Below are 19,599 nucleotides of genomic sequence, written 5' to 3' on the forward strand. Positions count from 1 at the left end.
TTGCGATAGATTGCGGCGCGCTGGCTTGCTCAGCTCAGCTGCTCATCTGAGGTGATGCGCGTCGTCATATATGACTAAAATAACATGACATATAGCTTGGTTTCAACAACCAGATGCATTTACACTTGTCCAATTTCGTCTGGAATGCGGCCCAGACCACGTCCTCAAGTGATTTGAGCGATCGGATTCATCCGTCTCTAACGCGTTTCGGAGGGCATTTACACCCTGGTCTTTTCACGATCGAATAGCTATCCGATCACAGAAAACACATGAAGTGACCAGGTGTGAACAGCCCCTTTGAATCCATCGTCTACTTTTGTGGAAAGCTGACTAGAGTTGTGTCGCTCGAGTTGTCTTCTCTGATACGGAGAACGGCGGCGAATAGCTACACGAACCTGCCAGACATAGCCAGGCGAGCGTGAACGCGCATGACGTCACGCCCAGTCTCAGATTCGAGCCCGAATCCCTCTTATATATTTCACTGTACAGGATTATAGAGGCGATCGCAGTGATCAGAGAAGGGCTCATTCAGCTCATCAGGCGATTGTTTAAGTATGTATGGGTTAGAAAACGGCTATTTTTAACATGAAATGTTGCGCAATGCACCTTTAAGGGGGTCAAACACAGTATTAGTATGGTGTTCCTAATAATCCTTTAGGTCAGTGTACACTATTACCAGTTTACCATTAACAAATGTAAAAGTGAGAATGTTTATTAATAAAGTGTGAGTGAATTCTTAATGAACCTTATGACCTGCTTCTACCAAGTTAATTAAAAAAAAAGAGAGGGATCAGCTGAAAATAGTTCACCTCCAATTCATTCTCTATCACTTCCTGTTCCTGAGACCCCCTTGAATTAGTAATGTCACAGATTCATTAACTCCCCTGGTAACTCTGTCTACCTCTCTACTCTCTGCAAGATCTCTGTGGAATAGCTGAGAATTTGAGAAAAATCAATGAACCCAAAAATGCAGCACTGAACTGCAATAAACATCAGGAACACACATATGACTGTGAGACATTGAAATGCAATTATTCCATCCATTTAAATTCTAGAAACCTTTTGTGAAGGTTTATGATTGACTTCTATTTAACTACAATTAAATATAATAATAGCAGCAGAGTTATAATTGTCTAGATTGTATCATCTTTTATCAAGTGCATGACTCACTCTGTCCATACCGTCTTATTTCAATGCCACAGTTCCCCCTGTGCTTTGTATTCTAGGACTTTATTAACATTGGACTTTTTTAACTGCATGTTCTGTTCCTTTTAATGTGTGTTTATTTCCTGTTTGATGAATTCGGAACCACAGTTTTGCATTTTTAAAACAACATCCAAACACAGCCCTGACGTCTAGGCTAAAACAAAAGGCAAAATTTGGTCTGTCAGTGAAAATTGTATAGAAGTCTAACCATACCCCAACAATAGACTAATCATCGATTAGATAACATGTCAAATGAAACTAAACACCTTTGAATCACTGTTAAATTTGCTTACATGATGGACTATCATACATCTCACAAGTTATTTAGTCCAAAATTACATGTAACCAAATTCAAGGTTATAGTGGGTTAGTCTATAGTTAACCTAGACGGTCAAATTATGGCTTTTGCTTGCTACGAGTACAACTGGTATGCAGATCTGAATTCAGAATTTGTTTCCACATCTGCAATGTTTTTTCCATAGTTACCCTTGTTAGTCGCCATAGTGATTCATTTCCCACACCTGTTACTTGTTAGCCTCTTGTTATCCTGTGTATATCTACCCTGTGTTTCCTACCCTATCTCACGACCAATTCGAATGAATTCGTACGAGTGATTCAAAAGTGGCTAATTCGTACTAATTCATACGACCTCACTCGGACGAATTTGTACGATTTGTCTAAACCCACGTGACGGTTATGTTTAGGGGCGGGGTCAGGGGTAGGTCATTCGTACGAATTCATACGAATTGGCTAATTCGTAAAATATGTATTTAGCAAAATCGTACTAATTCGTACGAGTGAGGTCGTACGAATTGTTACGAATTAGCCACCTCGTAAAATTCATACGAATTCCCGTGAGATCGGGTTGGTGTTTCAGGTGTCTTTTGATGGTTGTTGTCTTTGCACATGTTTGTAAAGATGTTGCGCTTATTGCTCCCTGTTTGGACTATTTTCATAATTATTCTTCTTTGGATTATGTTGGTTTATGTGTTTGGTTAATAAACTGCTGCTAAACATTGGTTCATGACTTCTTGTTCCAAACATTTTTATTCAATTCAGCCTTGAGTGCGTTTCCCAAAAGCTTTGTTAGCCAACTATGGTTGCAAATTCCACTGAACTCTTGGTAATCCATTGAATTATTGGTATCGACAGAACTTGCGACCATAGTTGGCTTTGTGAAACTGTGGAAACTTGTTTCCGCCACATAATAAAAAATAAAAAACGGTAATTGTGACTTTATCTCACAATTCTGACTTTTTTTTTTCTCAGAATTGCATGAAATGAAGTTGCAATTGTGATTTATAAAGTTAGAATTGCGTGATTTAAAATCACAATTGTGGGTTATAAAGTCAGCATTGTGTGATATAAAGTCACTATTTTGAGAAAAAAAAGTCAGAAATGTGAAATAAAAAGTCGCAGTTACCTTTTTTTATTTTTCAGTCTTTTCCCCTTAAGAATTGGACATAACTCACAATTCTGACGTTATTTCTCGCAGTTCTGACTTTACTTCTTGAAATTCTTATTTTGTTTCTCGCAATTCTGATTTTATTTCTTGAAATTCTTATTTCGTTTCTCGCAATTCTGACTTTATTTCTCGCAATTCTGACTTTATTTCTTGAAATTCTTATTTTGTTTCTCGCAATTCGGACTTTATTTCTCGCAATTCTGACTTTATTTCTTGCAATTCTGACTTTATTTCTTGAAATTCTTATTTTGTTTCTCGCAATTCTGACTTTATTTCTCGCAATTCTGACTTTATTTCTTGAAATTCTTATTTCGTTTCTCGCAATTCTGACTTTATTTCTCGCAATTCTGACTTTATTTCTTGAAATTCTTATTTCGTTTCTCGCAATTCTGACTTTATTTCTCGCAATTCTGACTTTATTTCTTGAAATTCTTATTTCGTTTCTCGCAATTCTGACTTTATTTCTCGCAATTCTGACTTTATTTCTTGAAATTCTTATTTTGTTTCTCGCAATTCGGACTTTATTTCTCGCAATTCTGACTTTATTTCTTGCAATTTTGACTTTATTTCTCGCAATTCTGACTTTATTTCTCGAAATTCTGACTTTATTTCTTGAAATTTTTTGACTTTCTCGCAATTCTGACTTTATTTCTTGAAATTCTGACTTTATTTCTCACAATTCTGACTTTGTTTCTCGCAATTCTTCTGACTTTGTTTCTCACAATTCTGACTTTTTCTCACAATTCTGACTTTGTTTCTCACATTTCTGACTTTATTTCTTGCAATTCTGACTCCATTTCTTGAAATTCTGACTTTATTTTTTGAAGTTCTTCTGACTTTATTTCTCACAATTCTGACTTTATTTCTTGAAATTCTGACTTTGTTTCTCGTAATTCTTCTGACTTTGTTTCTCACAATTCTGACTTTATTTCTTGCAATTCTGACTTTATTTCTTGCAATTATGACTTTATTTCTTGCAATACTGATTTTTTTTCTCGAAATTCTGACTTTATTTCTCTTAATTCTGACTTTGTTTCTCGCAATTCGACTTTTTTTCTCGCAGTTCTGACTTTATTTCTTGAAATTCTGACTTTATTTCTCACAATTCTGACTTTATTTCTCACAATTCTGACTTTTATTTCTTGAAATTGCGGGTTTATATCTTGCAATTGACCAGTTTATATCACACATTAAGTCAGAATTGTGAGATAAAAAGTCGCAATTATCTTTTAAATTGTTTTATTCTGTGGCGCAAACAAGCTTCCTGGAATTAGAAAACTGTGTTTATCTTTTACTTAGACCTAAGAGATTCGGCAAGACATCAAAGATCAGAAAACAAAAAGAAGAAGAAAAGAAGAGAAAAAGTAAAAAGAAAGCAATTTCAGGCTGTCACCAAGCACAAGACCTGAACAAAGCTGGAGAAAAAAGGGTTGAGGAAAGAACAGAGTCTTGAGACTCGAGTCTTGAAATAAATAGGGTGTAAGGGTAGAAAAAGCCTGAAAATTCAGAAAGAGAGACTGAGAGTGGGTAGTTAAAAGAGAAACGCCGAATTGGAAAAGGACATCAACTGAAAGATGAAAATTGCACACAATCAAGTCTGACATTCAAGAAAAGAAAGATCTGGTAAAAAATGATCTGACTTGATTGGATCCTCCATTCACTTTCAATCCATCTTTTTTGCTCATTCTCTTTCCTTCAGACCTTATTTCTTGTTTTTTATGCTATATTAAAATTAATAGGTCTAGCTGATGTCCCTGTGGCTCAGAATGGGCTCAAGAGACTATGTGAAATAAGAGAGAGAAGAGGTGTTGAGAGAGTCATAAATCAAAGCATGCTGTGGGGGATACACCTCGAAGAATGAACATTCATTCAGATACCTGACAAAGATATCTTCAGGGTTGGAGAAAGACTTATTTTCTCTAAAGAACCCTCAAAACTGTAACATGCAATCAATGTATTTACATGTGGAAAAAAATATATAAATTGTGAGACTTTGTGTTTCACAACGTGACTTTATAACATTCATGACTTTATTTCTAGTAACAGTGCCTTTGTGCTTCACAATATGACTTTTTTTCTTACAATGACCTTTTTTTTTTACATTTTATTCTGAGGTGCAAACAGGATTCATACGATACACCTCTATTTTGTATTAAAATTAAGTGGTAAACCAAAACCAACTGTAATACGACTTGAAGGATCAACATAAAAATCAGGTTTTGTAGATCTGTCAATTCAATATAGTTTGTTTGGTGGACTCTAGTGTGGTGTGTTGAGAATTTATATGATTTTTCCTTTGATGTCATATTCCACTGATCTCTCAGCACAGCTTCAGATGACAGATGATGCGAATACTCTAATTACCCGAGCATTAAACTGGGGAAAAATGACATATGTAGTACTACTACATTCATTATGTGAACAACTTAATTTTAAAATATATATATATATATATATATATATATATGATATATATGATAATTTTCAAATGAGATCTGTACTATCTCAGCTGCTTCGCCAAGGCAAAAATATGGAAAAAAGTATTTTTTCCAAGTCTGTTTCTCAGATCTTTTTCCTGAAAAATAAGACCAAGACCCCAGTAATCTCATACTGAATAATTAAAAAAAGTTGACATGAAACAGAAGTTGCGATCATCTTTTCTGTCCTATTGTGACGTAGATCTGTTTGAAACAGCTTTTATAACAAGAACAATAGGACTTGAATTTGTTCATGGGGAATTGATTGGATGGTCGTGGTTTGCTATTGGTGGATCTCATATGAGTGACAGGTTTCAACGCCCTCACGCCAATTAAAAGAGAAGAGAAGTCATTGCAAGAGGGAGGAGGGAGAAGTTATTAAAACGGCATATATTAAAAGAAATAATAATAATGATGTGCATGGATAAACCATTTAAATAAATACTGCAATATTCGTTTACGCTTTAGATTACAGCCCAGAAAGTACTGCGTAATTAAAATGATTTTACAGCGTAACCTGGTAATTATAGTGTACCTATAACGTACGTACAATATAAGTATAAGGGAACAATATTTTAAGTTTGGGGAATAAAGGAGTAACATACAAATATTTATACTGTAAGCATTATAGAACTAAGGGGTACTTATTCTACTTTTATGACATAACAATCTTACATTTGGTGGCAATTTAGCAAGAACATACCTTTTAGAAATAATGGTGAACCACACATACTGTATAGGCTTTTTAAGAACTACAGGGTACATATCTATGCATATGCATCTATGAAAGAGTGGTGGTGTTTGTTACCCTCTTGTTTCATGTAGTTACAGGGTAAGTACAATAACAATGCATACACAATCTTATATCACTGACTCAGAAACCTTTATTTATTATACAAGCACCACTTACCCTGTAACCACATGAAACCAGATATATTTCCCAGTATATTTAAAAAATATATATATATAAATTTCTTGCCTTGAAACATGTTAGCCCAAACTTAAACATCTGTACTTTTGCTATCAAATATATATATATATATATATATATATATATATATATATATATATATATATATATATATATGAAGAGTTCAGATGCAAAAGCCTCTAAGTGCCATTTGAAAGTTTCTTCTAGAATGATCATTTTTATCAAGCTTGTATATTTAAGTTCAGTGATTTCACTTAAATGGCAATGATAATTACCTATTAATTGTTATTTAAGTGAAATTACTGAACTGAAATTATACAAGTTTGATAAAAATCATCATTAAAGAAGAAAATTTCAAATGGCATTTAGAGGCTTTTGCATCTGAACTCTTCATATATATATATATATATATATATATAAAGGTATGCAGTGTATGTTCTCGCTAAATTGCTCCCAAATGTAAGACTGTTGTATCATAAAAGCAGAATAAGTAGGCCTGCCGAGCCAGAGACGCTTCATGCCGAGCCAGTGTCTACGGACAAGATGGCCGATTCAGAGACTGTTCACATTCCGAGCCAGTGACTAGAGACAAGATGGCCTATTCAGAGACTGTTCACGTTACCTCCGAGACAGTGTCTACGGACAAGATGGCCGCCTCCGAGACAGTGTCTACGGACAAGATGGCCGATTCACGTTACTTCTGCCAATCCAGAGACTGTTCACGTCATCGCCTCCAAGCCAGTGTCTACGCACAAGATGGCCGCCTCTCAGCCAGTGTCTAAAGAGAAGATGGCCGCCTCCGAGCCAGTAGGCGTTTCTCAATGTCAAGGAAGGATCCTCGGAAGCCAGAATTTCGAGGATGCTACGTCATCGATGTCCGTCGAAGGACTGTTCCAATGTCGAGGATCCTCAGAATTTCAACCAAGGACTGAGTCCTTCGTTCGGAAAATATCCCATACACAGGAAAGGATGCATATGTGTAGCCTTCGCGCTCTTAAATCACCCACAATCCTATGCGCAGCTTTGCTATCTTGTTCAAAAACTAAAAAATGTCGACCGTTAGCGGAGTCGGAGTGATAACGGCAATATGCTTTCAAATGTAAGCAAGTATAATTTCAGTTTAGCCATTAATGTTTGTTAAACTATTTAACATATCGGCTCAAATTTGCTGAGGGGATTTAAAGCTGTTCCCTTTTACTGGTGATTACTTTTGATTTTTACTTCATATAACGTTATAGCCTTTTTTGTTGGTCACATATTTTACAATTGCATGTGTTTTAACAGCTAGATCATGTTGCTATGGAGGTAGTTCTGTTAACTCCGGTAATATAATCGTTTTTTAATGAATAAACTCCTTTTTAAATCAATATTTTGTGTCAAATTATTGATTTATTTGGTAGGTGCCATGTTATAAGTGGGAAAATGTATAGCGAGGCGGTTGTTACAGCGAATACAACCGGCTGATCAAGACCCCTCTGCTTTAGAGTTTGCGGGGTTGTATTCATAACAACCGCCTGGTTATACATTATCCCTTTATTTATTTATTTCTATGAGGACTGACAAGACAAAATAAGGACTGTCAAGTGTATTTAAACAGTGCAGTACACCAGCACAATGATTTTTTGCAGCGCCGAAGCGGACCTTTCACTGATGTAATGACGCAATGACGTGCACTTGCTAGCCTGTTCCATTTACATGTTCTCCGAACGCTAAAGAGGACCCTTGCCTGGCCTCTGAAGGAAATGACTTGGAAGGACCCGTCCTGCCAAGGAAGTATCCTTGACATTGAGAAACACCTAGAGTCTATGGACAAGATGGCCGCCTCCGAGCCAGTGTCTATGGACAAGATGGCTGATTCAGAGACTGTTCACGTTACTTCTGCCAATCCAGAGACAGTTCACGTCACCGCCTCCGAGCCAGTGTCTACAGACAAGATGGCCGCCTCCGAGCCAGTGTCTCCGGACAAGATGGCCGATCCAGTGTCTCCGGACAAGATGGCCGATCCAGTGTCTGCTCCCGAGCCAGTGTTTGTTTCTGTCCTTGTGACCATTTCTGTTCGAGTGTCTGTTCCTGAGCTGGTGTCTGGTCCCGAGCCAGTGTCTGGTCCTGAGGGGTCTTCACCGCCCTGGCCGCTCGAGGGGTCTTCACCGCCGTGGCCGCCCGCTCAGCCTGCTCCGCCCTGTTAAACCTCACAGCCTGCTCCGCCCTGGTCCCCTGAGGGGTCGTTTCCGCCCTGGCCATCCATTCTGCCACAGTCTGCAGGTCCTTTTCTGCTCCACGGACCTGGCCCTCCATCCCTCCCCCGGATCCGCCTCCGCTCCACCTCCCTCCTGGACTGTTTTTTGAGCGTCTGAAGCCGCTCTTTGGGGTGGGGCTATGTAACGGTCACCAGGTGGAGTGTCCCTGAGAGTCACCAGAGGGCACTCCACACCAGATGTTCATGTTTCACTCACAACTACATTTCCCATGACTCACTGCCCGGACTCTTCGGCACTCATCTCATTCACCTGGTTCTCATTGTCTTGTTCAGTTCACACTATATATACCTTGCGTTCTTATTCACTCATTACGAAGTCTTGTTGTACTATGTTGTACTGTTTCCCATGTTTGTTTTTCTGTTTTTGACTTTGGATTGTTCTTGGACTCTGATTATTGCTGCCTGCCCTGACCGCTGCCTGTTTCTTGGACTCCCACTGTTTATTCTCCATTGTCCCGTCTGCTGATTCTTGACCCTGCCTGTACGACTATTCTAAAATAAAGCCGCATTTGGATCTTCATCTCCACGTCTCGGAGCGGTTCATAACAACATGTGAGTACTTTATAGGTACACTATAATTACAAAAAAGTTACAGTGTAAATTCCTCTTAATTACACAGTACTATCCGGGCAGTAATCTAATGCATTACCTAATATTCCATAAAACCCCAGCAAGAATTATCCATTGTATTTTTATGGTGACTTTAAAGAGTTTTAGAAGAGATCTCAAACAGATGAACAACCCCCCAAAGTCTGTAATCAAAAGATTTCTCAGTATGAACTAAAAACTGTCATCAAATTCTTCCAAAACCAAATTATATGATCTATACTTTCCACAGTCATTTTATATCTCTTTACTCCTACTGTATGTCAACAATGGCCTCATTTATTGACAAATGACTCCATTAAGCCCTCTGAGCTCTGTGTGTGTGTGAGTGAGTGAGTGAATGCACAGATATGTTAATTACCATGAGAGAGTGTGTATGTGTGTGCGCGCGCACGTGTCAGTACCTGTGACCGTAGTAGAGCAGGTGTGGTTATGAATGAGGCCCAGTTCTTCAAACATCATTCCCGGCTCAATGATGTGCAGCCTCTGGCCAGCCCTGGATACCTCCAGTTTTCCCTCTGTTAACACACACACACACACACACACACACACACACACACATCAAGGTTGCCGGGAGTAACAGGAGTTGAGTGACAGTTTGCCTGTCACATAGACAGATGATCTGAATCTGGCCCATCACAGATTTGGCACGGAGAAGCCCAGAGCCAAAACAATCCGGCACATCAGGACAAATCCTGCCTCCTTCAAACCAAATCACGGATGGGGATTTACACAGCTCATGGACAGGTATTGATGAACACTTTAATGGATGGTGATAGATTTCTTCTTCTGTTCTGCATCCTTATTTTTTCACTTGCAACCTGGGTATTTAGACACACACTGAGATTTTAAAACTCATTCCACCTCACATTACCAGCAGGAATGGTTTCTCTCGCTCTATCTTCCCAGAAGCAGGTCAGTCTCACACTTCTCTTGCTACCTGCCTGGTCCTGCAAATGCTATGGGAGGTGCATACTAATTATTGTGCCTCAGTCAGAGAAAGGAACAGAATGATTGCCTGAAGTCCACTTGAAATGTTAGTCAAGGTGTCTTACACCAATGACATCATTTATTTTTATGACCGTTTTGCACCTTCTCTTCAACCTTTAGAATTAAAGGCTCATTCCACCTCTGGAAAGATGAATTTGTATTTAAAATGGGTCATTTATGTACAAGAAATGTGAAATTATTATTTTTTTGAATGAGAAAAGCCAGAAAGTGTATTTTTGGCCTCTGTGGATGAAAGACAACAACTCCCAGAATGCACTTGCTTCGCTGCCCTAAGAGGCCACGCCTACCGGTAATAGAGCGCAGTAGTTAAGCAACAAGTCTAGGCTACTAGTGAGTCTCCGTGATGAGTCTGCCCGAAAATGTGTTTCGAGGTGTCCCAAAATGTCCGGGATTGGGCTTTTGCGTTCTACGGTCGCCGTTCATCATGTTTACTGTGGCGAGCGGGACGAGTGAGGGCTGCGGGAGAACGGCGCGAGGCCGGTGGCGTGATTACCGATTAGCGACACCTGTGAGACGCACCGGTCTCGTATCTCTCACGGAGGAGCGGGAATTTTCTTAGCAATGTTAAAAAACACTTCAACCGATCACTTGTTTAGCGTTCATGTAAACACTACAGTCAGATTCACCAATCAGAATGAATTCAGTCAGATTGAAACAAAAGTTGTGCATGTAAACAATGAATGGCGACAGCGGAAAGCAAAAGCTGAATCCCGGACATTCACGGCTGTACATGTCCGGGAAAAAGAGGATTGAGGAGGATGTCCAGCAAAAAGAGGATGACTACATTGTCTCAAGTATAAGTTTATCAAGCGACGAGAATACTTTTTATGCGAAAAACCCCTAAAAATAACTACTTTATTCGACTATTCCATTTCTTCCTTCTGGGACTGAGATGAGAGTTCAAGAGATTTCCACAATGCGTACCGTGAACTATGTTATTTTTCTACTTTAGTTCAGTTGTGTCCGTCATGGAAATCTCCTGAACTCTCGTCTCAGGCCTACAAGGAAAAAAGGTATAGTCAAATAAAGTAGTTATTTTTGTTTTATTTCCGCACAAAAAGTATTCTCGTCGCTTGATATACTTATAGTTGAGCCACTGTTTTCACATGGAATATTTAAATATTTTCTTTAATGATTTTCTGGGCCGTCAAGTTTCGATACCTTTTGCCTATGTAGCAGTGATCCACCTCTCAAATTTAATCAAAAATATCTTCAAGGTCTTACGGGGTTGGTACAGCATGGGGGTGAGTAATTAATGACTTAATTGTAATTTTTAGGTGAACCATCCCTTTGAAATGATCATGCAAATAAATATCAATTGTTGCAGAATATTCTGTATTTTTGTAACTACATGTCAAAAATAGTCTATAGACAAAAATAGTCTCTACCAGTCGATCTACGAACGCCGATCCAAGTGCGCTGGTGAGATGTGAATAAGGTGATACGGAGAGCGCGAACAGTGGTCTACATGTACATATTGAAGAGAAGAAAACGGTTCGTGTTTGTGTTTCTTCCGGAAACAACGGACCATATGAGGTTCTGCACAGTTCAGCGCACTTGGATCGGCGTTCGTAGATCGACTGGTAGAGACTATTTTTCAAAGATGGCTTCTTCCTGTATTCGCGATGTTGACTGTATATAAGAAAATATCTTCTTATTAAACTGTATGGACACTGACAAAGTTCTCAATGCTTCGGTTTGAATGTAGGGACTCTTATTATGCTACCGTGTTAGTGTGGGGCTATTTTGAGCCTTGTTAGTGGTAATAACAAGCGATTTTTATTTGTCATTACTCTATGCCCCATATACTAGCGTTATACTAGCGTTATAGGCTAAACTGTTTTGAGAGATAAAACTATTTACATTTGGCAATCATGAAAACAAATCTCAGATAACGGTTGACTAGGTAACAATGTGTAATTAGACCAAAGGTTCATTTTGCGCCGGAGTTCTCCTTTAACAAAGATTAACAAATGCTGAAGAAGTATTGTTCATTAGTTAATGTTAATTTCAACATTTACTAATACTTAATTCAAATCTTGTTAACTGTGAACTAACATGAACTAACAATGAACAGCTGGATTTGAATTAACTAACGTTAACAAAGACAGTAACAAATGTATTACTCATGGTTAGTTCATGTTAATTAATACATTAACTAATGTTTAATAAATGAACCTTATTGTAAAGTGTTTCCGAAACATTTAACTTTTAATTAAAGGGGACGAGAAGCGCAGCGCCGCATTATATTAAGTTCATAATGTCCTTTAACATCACAATATTGCTGGCCATTAACTGAGAAAGCACTGTTCAGATACCTCAAGTTGTCCTAGACACGATTGTCCGGTTTGCGACCCCCTTAATTAATAGTCAGGCTGTGTCCGAATGATTATTATATTTGTAAAGTCGCTGTGGTAAGATAGCTGGAGGGTAACAAGGAGCTTAAAGAAAAAGATGAACACTGCATAACATCTCACTGCAATCCATAAAGAAATAAATAATTCAGAACATGCCTGGAGGCATGACTAGACCTCAGCTAATATTCAGTGACTTTTGAGCACTAGGTTATAATATAACCATGTAAGCACTAGGATCTGTGAGCAAATCAACATGCAGTATGTGTCCAAAGAAAACATGTACCTTTCTGAGAGGGATTATGAGGTGAGAACAACTCTTTCATCCTTGCACTCTTCCTCACCTTCAACAATGTAAGCCTGGGTTCCATTATCCCCTTCCTTGACAAAACCCACACCCTGTTTGAGCGTGATGGGATAGGCAGAATCCACCAAACACAGCATCTGATCCCTATCTAAATATTTCATGCATTCATTTTCTGCTAAAGCTGATTCTATCAGCCTCTTTGACCTGAAATAAATCAAGATAGATAGACAGAGAGTTACACTGGGGAAATGTGGCACTAGGAGACATGAGTATGTGTTAAAATTTCAGGAGGGTTCTTACTCTTCACTCTTGCTATGGCTGATTGGCGGGTTTTGTAAGTCTAGTTTTGGCTCCATGGTTACTGAATCTGTAACCAGTGCTTTTCTCCTCACTCTCAGGGAAGAAGCACGTTGTTGACCTAAATGCAAATGAAAAGAGAGTAAAGATTAATACCGGTAATAAGATGTTTTTATATGATGAAAAAAGACTGGGTAATTACATCTGAACTCTGGGCAGTTTGTTGACGCATACTGCATATAAAAATGTTTGCTTTTTTCATAGACTATTATGGTCGTACTTGCACATGTATACTGTCGTCCTTGACTTTATCTATTGGGATTCAGTAGGTTTGAATATTACTTATTATAAAACGGGTTAGTTCCAATCCTTGATTTTGATTGGTCAAGACTCAAGAGCTGTGGTTTGTTCATGACCGCTTCACCCAACGGTTCTTTATCACTGCGCAACACTGCAGTTCTTTCTTTTGTTGTTTTTAATTGAGGTTTCATGCATATTACACATTGGAACGTTGTTGCTGTTCACGGTCAGGGACTATTTTTTTCTAGCGGAAGGAAGGCTTTTAGTGATTTTACTTCAAGAAAGTTGCACTAATACATTGTTTTTTGCTTTAATATTGTGTGGTAACCGTTTTATAAAAGTAATAAGGTACTCAAGGCAAGTGCTGCATGGTGAATAAGTAACGGCTAAAGGGGTTACTCTGCTTCGCGTCGTGCCTAACAACGCCCTTCACACTGTAAAACCTAACACTGAAAGTCACTAAACGATATGAGTTGTTGTAACTTATTTTAAAAAAAAAAGTTCATTTCACTCAATAAAAAATGTGATATTAACTAAAAAAACTCGGAACTTAACTCAGAACTTAAACTGAATAAGTTATGAATTTGTTATTTTAGCTCTAAAGATTTAAAGGGTTAGTTCACCCAAAAATGAAAATTCTGTCAGTATTTACTCACCCTCATGTTGTTCCAACCCCGTAAGACCTTCATTCATCTTCGGAACACAAATTAAGATATTTAAGATATTTAAGATCGCTCCTGCATACAGTCTATAGGCTTCTTGAGGGACTGGCTCTTGCTGTCCCCGAAAAGTCATTAAAGACATCGTTAAAATAGTCCAAGTGACTACAGGGGCTCAATCTTAAGTTTATCAAACGACGAGAACACTTTTGTGCGCAAAAAAACAAAAAAAATAACGACTTTATTTCAACTATTCACTTCCTTCTCCATGGGCCTGTAGTCAGTTAACGTAGTGTGATTGCGTAGAGCTACGTCACACGTAGGCTCACTATTGGCCGACGCTGGTCATGTGTGTGTGATGCGTGTGACGTACAATAACAGAAGCTTACGCTATTAAACTAGTAACCTGACTCGCGCAGAGGGAGAAATAAACGAATAGTTGAAATAAAGTCGTTATTTTTGTTGTTTTTTTGCGCACAAAAGTGTTCTCGACGTTTGATAAACTTAAGATTGAGCCCCTGTAGTCACTTGGACTATTTTAACGATGTCTTTAATGACTTTTCGGGGACAGCAAGAGCCAGTCCCTCAAGAAGCCTATGGACTGAATGCAGGAGCGATCTTAATATCTTAAATATCTTAATTTGTGTTCCGAAGATGAACGAAGGTCTTACGGGGTTGGAACAACATGAGGGTGAGTAAATACTGACAGAATTTTCATTTTTGGGTGAACTAACCCTTTAAGTTGGATTTAATTAATTTAATATAGTTTATGGTTGAAACTAAATAAAATAAAGTAAAAAGTAAATTAGAAACCAGCGGATGGTTTACTTCCTCATTTTAAATAATATTTTTCAAGAAACTACTTTTGTATAAGGCCTATACTTTTATACTTTTCATAGCTAATGAAAAACACGTAAATAAATCCTTTTAAAGTTTTCAGCTTCATTCAAAGACGTGCTTATCCATTGTGCTAACTGTGCTAATGCAGCCGTTACTTATCCAGATAGCAAACTGACATTGAATAAACGTGGAAACATGACATCGAAACAACGTTGATCTGGCATTGTTTTGCTCATCGAATTAACGTTGAACCAACGTCAGACGCGGCATTCTTCAAAGCTAAATGAAAATCGACGCAATTGGTTTGCTTTCCTAACGTTGAAACAACGTTGATTTCAAGTTGATTTTCCGTTAGTTTTGAAGAATGACGCGTCTGACGTTGGTTCAACGTTAATTCGATGAGCAAAACAATGCCAGATCAACGTTGTTTCGATGTCATGAGAGACGTCGTTTCCTCGTTGATTCAATGTCAGTTTGCTGTCTGGCGATACACCACTTTCCTTGAGTACCTTATTACTTGCATTTAAACTCAATTAACATTAACTTCAAATGCCAGTAACAATTAAAAATGTGTGTATGTGTGTGGAACCGTCCAGTGTTTGCACTCTTAGATAATGCTCAAACTACGCGCGCTCAACTGCCAAGACGTTTTTTGGGTACTCTTAGATAAGACATGGCCATGTGGAACGACAACTTAGCCACAGTAACTATTACTACACTAAAAAATGCTGGGTTGTCCATATTTTAATCAAAAATTGGGTTAAAACAACCCAGAATTAGGAAAATCGACTAAGGACCAACCATTACATCACTATGTAACACAGTCATGTATGTAAAACAGTCACTGGCAGTGTGGAGGGGCTTCAATGCGAGTGAAAATGTTGAGCTGCTAGAGTTTGCAAAGTTAAATGCAAATATGAAGTGATTCACCAATGTAAATGAAAACAAAGGCCCTGATTGTCATGATCCTGGTTCTTCTCTCTTTCTCTGTCTCCCTCTTGTGGCCGTTTGTTCACTCTCTCTCTCTCTTTCTTGCATTACGCCCTCAGGATCTCATGATCTCATCTCTTTCAGCTGATGCTACTCTTCCTATTATCTGTGCTGGTCGGCACCAGCTGTTTCCATTCTTCCCCTGATTGTTTCTCCTTCTTCTAGCGCTTTCTGTCCCTAGATCCTTGTCGGATTATTCTATGTTGTGGCTTAATACTGACGCCGGAATTATCTCACTCTACTTTGTCCTGTCCTATCCTGTCCTGGTGTGAGCTGTATTCCTACCTGCATATATTACTGTGTGGTTTTGCTCTCTGACTTCAGTGCTGCACTGGAAGCTGTGGTCCTCTGCCTCGCCACCAACCTACTGCTGACCTCACCTCATTCACGGGAGGTTCGGGGTTTCTCTGCCTAGCGAGTCGCCGTCCGTGGCTGCATTCGGGGCTCACCAGAAGTGGGGATTTCTGTTCTCATTTAGTGCCGTGTGGCCGTGACTGTTTTCTACTATTATTCCCCTGAACTTCTAATGATTACTGTTGGTCTGCTTACTATCCATTAAAGACTATCAGTTGACCGCATCCTCGCTGTTGGGTCCTTTTTCCATCCAAACGTTACAGAATAATCCGACCACGATGGACTCAGCGAGTGGCAGTCCCCTTCATGCGGCTGTCGAGATGCAGGGTGTTTTACTGGGCCGACATGATGAGGACATCTCGTCGGCAAGACAGGCTGTAGAGTCACTGGCTGCTCAGATGACGGGTCTCTCTCAGCGGGTTCACCAGTTACGCTCAGAATCACCTTCTTTTCCTGAGACCCGCGGAGTGTCCGAACCCCGGATAAATAACCCGCCCGTTTACTCGGGTGAGCCCACGCAATGCCGCTCCTTTCTGACACAGTGCGAGGTGGTCTTTTCTCTCCAGCCCTCTACGTATTCTACTGACCGGTCTAAGGTCGCTTTTGTCATCTCACTCCTCACTGGCCGGGCACGGGAGTGGGGCGCGGCGAACTGGGAGGCCGAGACCAACTGTGTGTTTGACTTCTCTCTTTTCAAGGAGGAGATGATAAGAGTTTTTGATCGCTCAGCCTATGGTGAGGAGGCTTCGCGCTTGCTCTCTGTACTCCGTCAGGGGAGGCGTTCGGTGACTGACTTCTCCATCCAGTTCCGCACGCTCTCGACGACCTGTGGGTGGAACAATACGGCTTTGGTGGCCCGTTTTCTGGAGGCTCTTAACCCGGAGCTCAAGGACGAGATTCTGGCACGCGAAGCACCCACCCAACTCGACGCTCTCATCGATCTGGCGATTCGCGTGGAGAGACGCTTTGACTCACGCCGTCGAGCCCGCGGAATGGAAGCCGCCCTCTTCGCTCCGCCTGAGGGTACTCCTTTTCAGCCTGCCACTCCGAATCCTGAGCCGATGCAACTCGGAGGTCTTCGTATCTCCCGCAAGGAACGTGAGCGACGTCTCATGAATCGTCTGTGCATGTACTGTGCTGCCGCTGGACACTTTGTCTCAGACTGTCCAGTAAAAGCCAGAGCTCGTCAGTAGGCGGAGGGTTACTGGCGAGCGCTGTTTCTAGGATCCCTCCGTCCAAATCCTGCACCACTATGCCTGTCCTCCTTCGATGGTCTACAACCTCAGTGTCCGGGACCGCTCTGGTCGACTCCGGTGCTGAGGGAAATTTCGTCGACGAGACGTGGGCTCGTGAACAAGGTATTCCCCTCATTGACTTAAAGAGCTCCACCCCCCTGTTCGCCCTAGATGGCAGTTCCCTACCTAGGGTGCGGAGAGAGACTGTTCCCCTTACTCTCTCCGTCTCAGGGAACCATAATGAGACTATTTCTTTTTTAGTTTTTCATTCTCCCTTTACACCGGTAGTTTTGGGCCACCCTTGGCTCGTTCAACATAATCCCCATGTTGACTGGTCTAACGGCTGTATTTTATCCTGGAAACTGTCGTGTCATGTTAAGTGTTTGACTTCTGCTGTTCCCCCCGTGTCATCTGTTTCTGTTTTCCAGGAAGAGCCGGGTGATTTGACAGGAGTACCGGAGGAGTATCACGATCTGCGGGAGGTTTTCAGCCGTGCTCGGGCCACTTCTCTCCCCCCTCATCGCCAGTACGACTGTAGCATAGATCTTCTCCCGGGGACCTCTCCTCCTCGGGGAAGACTATACTCGTTGTCAGCTCCAGAACGTAAGGCGCTCGAGAATTACCTGTCAGAATCTCTAAATGCTGGTCTGATCGTTCCATCGTCGTCTCCTGCAGGTGCCGGCTTCTTCTTTGTCAAGAAGAAGGATGGCTCTTTGCGCCCTTGTATAGATTATCGAGGGCTGAACGAGATCACTGTCAAGAATCGTTACCCCTTGCCACTGATGTCTTCAGCTTTTGACATCTTACAGGGAGCAAAGTTTTTCTCTAAGCTCGATCTCCGTAACGCTTATCATTTAGTTCGAATAAGGGAGGGAGACGAGTGGAAGACTGCGTTTAACACACCCCTGGGGCACTTTGAATATAGGGTTCTTCCTTTCGGTTTGGTCAACGCTCCCGCAGTTTTTCAGGCTCTCATTAATGACGTCCTCCGCGATATGCTCAATATTTTTGTCTTTGTCTACTTGGACGACATTCTGATTTTCTCTCCGTCCCTTCAGGTCCATATTCAGCACGTCCGCCGAGTCCTCCAACGGCTTCTAGAGAATCGTTTATTTGTCAAGGCTGAGAAGTGCACCTTTCACGTGTCTTCGATTTCGTTTTTAGGCTCTATTGTCTCCGCAGAGGGGGTCAGTATGGATCCAGGCAAGGTGTCGGCGGTTACCGATTGGCCCATACCCGACTCCCGCGTCGCGTTACAGCGATTTCTCGGATTTGCGAATTTTTATCGTCGTTTCATCCGAAATTTCAGCCAGGTAGCCGCGCCCCTTACGGCTCTGACGTCCGTCAAGTCCAGCTTTAGGTGGTCAGATGCCGCACAAACGGCATTTGATCGGCTAAAGACCCTTTTTACTACGGCTCCGATCCTACTCACTCCCGATGTCTCGAGACAATTTATAGTGGAGGTGGATGCTTCAGAGGTGGGGGTCGGGGCTGTGCTCTCCCAACGATCCGCCGCTGACGGTAAAGTACATCCCTGTGCTTTTTTCTCTCACCGCCTTTCACCTGCTGAACGTAACTACGATGTCGGTAATCGGGAGTTACTCGCCATTCGCCTAGCTTTAGGGGAGTGGCGACAATGGTTAGAGGGGTCCACTGTTCCGTTTCTAGTGTGGACTGACCACCGTAACCTGGAATACATCCGTTCTGCTAAGCGTTTGAACGCACGCCAGGCTCGCTGGGCTCTGTTTTTTACTCGCTTTGATTTCTCGATATCCTACCGCCCAGGTTCTAAGAACGTTAAGCCCGATGCTCTCTCCCGTCTTTTTGATTCGTCTTCTGCGCCAGTCAATAATGACGCGGTGATTCCCCCAGGGCACTTCGTGGGGGCTATTGTTTGGGGAATCGAGAGACTGGTCAGAAGGGCTCTCTCTCGAGTCACTGCCCCTCCTGAGTGTCCTAGGGATCTTCTTTTTGTTCCCGTGTCAGCGCGTCAAGCGGTCCTTAGATGGGGACATTCTTCCAGATTAGCCGCTCATCCGGGAGTTCGGGGTTCGCTCGCCTCTATCCGTCAGCGTTTTTGGTGGCCCACGTTAGAACATGACACGCGTCGTTTTGTTGCCTCTTGTGTCGTATGCGCGCAGACCAAGTCGGGTCATTCTCCCCCAGCCGGTCTCCTTCGACCCTTGCCTGTGCCTGCTCGTCCGTGGTCGCATATAGCGCTTGATTTTATCACCGGACTTCCCCCCTCAGCAGGGAGTACGGTCATCCTGACTGTAGTCGATCGTTTTTCTAAGTCGGCGCACTTTATTC

At 41.1% G+C, this 19,599-nt stretch overlaps 1 protein-coding gene across 1 annotated transcript in view; it reads right to left on the reverse strand.

Annotated features, from left to right (window-relative positions):
- prkg1l (protein kinase cGMP-dependent 1, like) overlaps window positions 1–19,599 on the reverse strand; it is a 46,595-nt gene that overhangs the window by 17,908 nt on the left and 9,088 nt on the right. Inside the window, exons 3-5 of the mRNA XM_039674524.2 lie at window positions 12,915–13,032; window positions 12,652–12,818; window positions 9,347–9,460 (exon numbers count right to left, since the gene is read on the reverse strand). Coding sequence (XP_039530458.2) covers window positions 9,347–9,460; window positions 12,652–12,818; window positions 12,915–13,032 — 399 coding nt within the window. The remainder of the gene's footprint in view (window positions 1–9,346; window positions 9,461–12,651; window positions 12,819–12,914; window positions 13,033–19,599) is intronic.

Source organism: Pimephales promelas, chromosome 14, assembly GCF_988280905.1.
Source record: "Pimephales promelas chromosome 14, fPimPro1.hap1.1, whole genome shotgun sequence".
NCBI lineage: Eukaryota > Metazoa > Chordata > Actinopteri > Cypriniformes > Leuciscidae > Pimephales > Pimephales promelas.